At 31.3% G+C, this 5,847-nt stretch overlaps 1 protein-coding gene across 1 annotated transcript; it reads left to right on the top strand.

Annotated features, from left to right (window-relative positions):
• The first annotated feature begins 1,361 nt into the window (after positions 1-1,361).
• Positions 1,362-2,267, top strand: LOC141420850 (olfactory receptor 10AG1-like). Its single transcript, XM_074066264.1, has one exon. The coding sequence runs from the start codon at positions 1,362-1,364 to the stop codon at positions 2,265-2,267; it is 906 nt and encodes a 301-aa protein (XP_073922365.1).
• Positions 2,268-5,847: the final 3,580 nt, after the last annotated feature.

The raw sequence follows: 5,847 nt of genomic DNA on the forward strand, positions 1-5,847 counted from the left end.
AAGTAAAAATATTGTAGAACTTATAACTTACACATTACTTGTATTTTCTGAGGCTGCTTCATGTAAATTTATCGTGGTAACTTATGAAACTCATTTACCTGAAATTGAAAGACTTATTTATATTATGCACATATCTCTTAAATTTTTTGATTATAAAGTTAAATAATATTAGCTGTATGTCAAAAAATGTTAATTACCTCAACAATGAAAATGGCTGAAGATAAACTTGTAAAGTAATATACAAGAAAATGCATATGAAAAGAATGTGGTCAGAACACCAGTATTTATCAATACATTTACTCAAAAGCATAAGTGCATATGGCTAAACAGTATAAAGGTGTGATACATTGTATGGATAAGAAAATGTACATCTGTTTTTGTTTCGGAACAAGCATTAAGAATATAACAGCACTTTCAAGCAGTGCAAACTAGTTTCATGTTGATGGATTTTAATATGAAGGTGAAGAGTATCTGTTTTTGTTTTAGTCTAGTTTTTTCTTACCTTAGTGTGCTCTGGCAATATCATTGATCAGAACAGATCATAGTCCAGTTTGATCAAATTTTACTTAAAAAGTTGACATCAGAAAGGGGAAATAAGAAAAGGAGAAGCAGTTGGCAAAGTGGGTATTATTTGACAATGGATAAACTCATGTGGAAATAAAGTAAATATGAAAAACGAAGTGTGGTCATATGCTGGACCAGAGGAAAGCATGCTGAAGTTAATGTTTTTCATATTTCTCACAGGAATGGGACATTGAGAAAGGTAAAGTAGCAGTAATTTATCTGTTTATTTCTTCAGTAACAATGACTTGATTAAGGAAAATTTATTATTATTTGGAGTACAAAAAGGGGAACTTAACACTCTTTTTCAATAAGAAAGAATGAAAATTTCAAGGGAAAATCTTTGGATTAAAAGAAGGTGGCATATGATTGCCAATGCAGCAAAAATAATATACCCAAATAAAATAAAACAGAAGAAATCTCTAACACAAGTACAATCTTAATGAGAGAATAATGAAGCATTAGTTCTCCAAAATATGCTTAAAATAATAATTTTCACAATTCAATACACTTGCTATCACTACAATCAACTCTGTTAAAACTGTATCTAGTAAAATACACAAGTTCTTATATCTTGAATTGATTTTAATTTCATGTTGTTTCATTCCTGACATTTCAAATCTCATCTCTTATAAACAGAAAGGTTATGATGAAAATATGATATCATATATGTGTATTCATTCTCCTGATCCAGGTAATGGAAAAGGAGAATGTAATTCCAAATGAGAATTAATCTTGAATTTTCCATATTTTCAGATGGAGAGCAAATGAGAACACAAAAATCAAATATCACTACTCATATGGAATTTGTTCTCTTGGGGTTTTCTGATAGTCCTCATCTTCAATGGATTCTTTTTGGAATATTTTTTCTCATGTATTTGACTATTCTACTGTGCAACAGTATTATAATACTAATAACAAAAATTGACCCTGTTCTTCAGACCCCTATGTATTTTTTCCTTAGTAATTTTTCCTTTCTGGAAGTCTGTTATGTAACAGTCACAATGCCAAGAACGCTCTTGGATCTTTGTACTCAAAAGGGAAGCATTTCTTTGTTTGACTGTGCTGCACAAATGTGTTTTATCATCATCCTTGGAGGCATGGAGTGTCTCCTGCTGACAGTGATGGCCTATGACCACTATGTGGCAGTCTGTAACCCTCTGCATTATGCACTAGTCATGAACCACAAGGTCTGCACACAGCTGGTGGCTGCCACCTGGATCAGTGTAATTCCAGCTGCGATTGGACAAACATACCAGATTTTCGCTTTGCATTTTTGTGGTTCTAACAGAATTAATCACTTCATCTGTGACATCCCCCCAATACGCAGGCTTGCCTGTCATGAGACATTTGTGAATGAGATAGCAGTCTATGTAGCTACAGTGGTGTTTATCATGGTTCCGTTTCTGTTGATCATTGTCTCCTATGGCAAAATTATCTCCAGCATTCTGAAATTGTCATCAGCCAAAGGGAGAGCTAAATCTTTCTCCACTTGTTCATCTTACCTGATCATTGTAGTCCTATTCTATGGAACAGTGAGCATCACTTATTTACAAGCCACATCAAATTCATCTGAAGAAACTGGAAAACTGCTGTCTCTTTTGTATATGATTTTGATCCCAACTTTGAATCCTGTCATCTATACTCTCAGAAACAAGGATATCACTTTGGCACTAAAAAAATTATTTATTAAGTTATTAATATGAGAAAATTGAACACTCAGAAGAAATTTCCTTATCAGTTCATGTAACTAAACCCCCAAAAATAGTTTTGTTATACATTCTTGAATAACAATAACTAATTTTATGTTAAAAACTCATACTATGCCAAGGGAGCTTTGCTTTATGGGGTTTCATTAAGAACGAATAGTACAAATTAAATCTATTGCAAGGATTTATTTTCAGTCTTCCATCTCATGGTTAATTACTGGGTTTAGAGTTGCCTGAGCAGCGCTAGGAAAGATTACTGAGTATGTTGGATAACTGCAGATTGTAGTCTTATTATTAAGATGACTTCTCCAATCTCTTTTCTCTACATATTTGCCTGTCAGATTCCCTGGTTGGATTAAAACAACGAGAAACAGAAAAAAGTAGCTATGATAATGGGAACAGTTGAATCCTGTTTGTTTCTTGTTTATGATGATGTTCATTTTGTTTGCATTTTCTACTTTACTCTCTGCCTCTGTTCATGTCTCTAAAAATGAAAGTCTTGAGTTAATTTTCTCATCTGGTGTTCCTAACCTCACTGTTCTCTGGTCACCCCTGTCCTGTCTATTGTAGCCTCTGATCTTGCTTTTGTAATATCTATTGGGTATTTAACATTTCTAGAAAACAAGGCATAATGAAAATATGTAATTTTAGAACTATTAAGTTACATTCATGTGCAAACTACTGTTATATATGTTAGTGTGCTTAGATTTTTAACAAGTTATGATTCTTTTAAATATTTACATCATTTCATGTACTCAATACTAGACATCAATTCTTCTTATGTATAATTTAAGATGGTAGAATATAAATGGAGATAAGAGTCCCAAAGGATAAATGATTAATTTTATGATTTTCGTAGACCAAACTAAGCCACCAATGTATGCCTGAGATGTCATTAGGGCTTAGAGAAAATAACTCATGAATGATTTATGCTTTCATTAAACATTTCCACTTATTATCTTTTTTCTTATTTAACCATGCTTTTATTTAATCTTAAATTTTTAGTTTGTTGTCCTGCCTTAATATAGATTATTTATCCTTGTTCACTTGTAAATTTACTTTATGCTAGCATTTTTGACATGAAAATTATAAGTAGAGTGGTTTCATTTAAAACAATAAACAAAATTTTCAGTAAATATTATATTTATTGGACAAGTTTCTGCACAAATTTACTTGTAACTGTGACTGTTTACTAAAAAAAAGTATTATATTTTATTTAGGAATTTAAGCCACTGTATTTCTCCCTCAACATCATAGTATATAAACATTGTTCATTCTTTAAATGCTATTTTTTTAAGAATAGCAATATCAGTTGAGTATGGTTAGCTTTTTGACAATATTTGTTCATTTTTAGATATTGTACTTACATGCAATACTTTTATGTTGCCTCTTTTTGATTTAATGTTAAACTATACTTTATCAATTAACATGCATTTTACCTAAAGAAAGATTAACTGTTTCTACATTCACAATTTGGTACAGTCCACTGCACATGGTCAAAATGAAAACACATGTCGTATGTGGACTTTAAAAGTCACACTTATATAACAAACTATTACATATACCTTTCTGTAATTGTAATGAGGAAAAAATATGTTTTCTTTACCTTTTAATTTTATTCAAAATTTTTCTGAAAATTATACTACAGATTCCCTTATTGTGCTAAGTCTCATGTCCCAGGCAGGCCCAGAATTTGCCTTGTAGCCCAATGTGACCTCTAGCCAGGATCCTCTTGCCTGTGCCTCCTGAGGGCTGGAATTACAAACATAAACTCACCTGCCTGGAAGATTAGATACTTTTAAAAGAAAAACATCGTGTATGAGACAAGAAGAGGATGAAATCAATACATTGACAGAAGACAGAAATCATTCAAGTATAGGCAATGAAATTATTAGAGTAAATAAATTGGTATAACATGTTTGCTGAGAAAAAGTAGATAAACACAGATCAGTTTATTTCCAGAAAAGATGCAACACAATTTGATAGTAAATATAGTCTGTCTTTAAAATCCATGGGTCTCTCATCAAAAGACTGAAATAGTTTGAAATTCTTCACAATTCATCTGTACTATACATGCACAGATCTTTTACATTTTTCTATAAAAATAAGATGTAACAACTATTTATATAACATTTATATTAGATTAGATATTATAAGTAATCTAGAAATGATTACAAATACATGTGCTGGATGTGATGGTGATTGCCTGTAATACTAGCAGCAAGACGTATCATGACTTTGAGAGCATCCTGGGCTGCATAGAGAATCCAAAGCCAGCCTAGGCTACATAAACAGGCCCTATTCAATGATTGAAAAAAATTTAAAGTTTAAAATAACCTATAAGAGAATTTGCAGAGGTTGAATACAAAAACAACTATTTCATATAAGATATTGAATAACAACAGATTTTGCTGTACACACATGTCTTGGAACAAATTTCCCTCATTGCTGGTATATGATGCAAAATAGGATAAAAATGGAAAATAATGAAAAGTCACAAAAATTTCATGAATTCCATGTATCAAATTGTAAAATCATTTGAGGAAAAAACATGAAAATGTAAATAAACTTACATAATGTGCCTATGTATTAGGAACTTCAATATTTAAAATGTGTTAATTTCTATAGTATGAAGCACAAATTCAATGAAAGAGAATACAATCTTAACTGTTGTGTGTTTCTATATTTGCACATGTGTGTTCATGTGTGTGTGTTTCTATCATATAAGGCTAATTCTAAAATTGTGGGGAAAGGAAGATGGCCCAAAATTGCTAAGGCAGTGTTAAAGAAGAATAAATTATGTGTGTCTGTGTGATCAATCTATTGGCTATCAGGACTTACTTTAACACTCCAGAAATTCAGATAGAGTGATATGATTCAACACTAGATAAATGAACCAATGAGTGGCACACAGAGTATCAACACACACAGTTCATGGACCTACTGTATATGTAGAAAAACCTAGAGAGAGTGATTAATATTAATTTCACATCAATTATAAAATGTAATAATTTCAGACACTTTTTAAACTGAATTTAAAATGCAAAACAAAATCTTTTCAAAGATAATCCACACTGTATTGATGAACATGACATGAGAAAATTATTTTAATACAAATATTAGGCAGAGTGAAAAATACTGAGGTGTCAAACTACATTTATTTTTTAAAATATACTTTCTCTAAATTGTCATTTGGAGTAAAGTTTTGCAGCTCAAAAGGATTTAAGCCAATAATATGTGAAGAAGTTCTCCATATCAAAACAGAAAACTCAAGAGAAAATTTGATCTGAAACTTTAATGGATATGTCACAAATAGCCAGGAAATATAAACTAATTTGTTAGAAACAAACAAAATAAAAATTCAAACTAGCTAGAATTTCATGGTTGAAATTATAGAGAAGTACCTCGAAAGTGTGAAGCTCTAAGTTCAGAAACCTATAACCACCAAAAAACAAAAAAAGTCTCATATTATAAAAGGGTTGCTTGAAGTGGTTCAAGCAGTAGAGCACCTGCCTATCACACACACAGCATTTAGTTCAAGCTCCAGTACCACACAATTAAGCAACAGTAAAAAATT

The sequence above is a fragment of the Castor canadensis genome, chromosome 1 (assembly GCF_047511655.1).
Source record: "Castor canadensis chromosome 1, mCasCan1.hap1v2, whole genome shotgun sequence".
In the NCBI taxonomy this organism is placed as follows: domain Eukaryota; kingdom Metazoa; phylum Chordata; class Mammalia; order Rodentia; family Castoridae; genus Castor; species Castor canadensis.

What these genes read in the sequence shown, in the direction of transcription:
- LOC141420850 (XM_074066264.1), top strand. Translation starts at nt 1,362, where the DNA reads ATGGAATTTGTTCTCTTGGGGTTTTCTGATAGTCCTCATCTTCAATGG.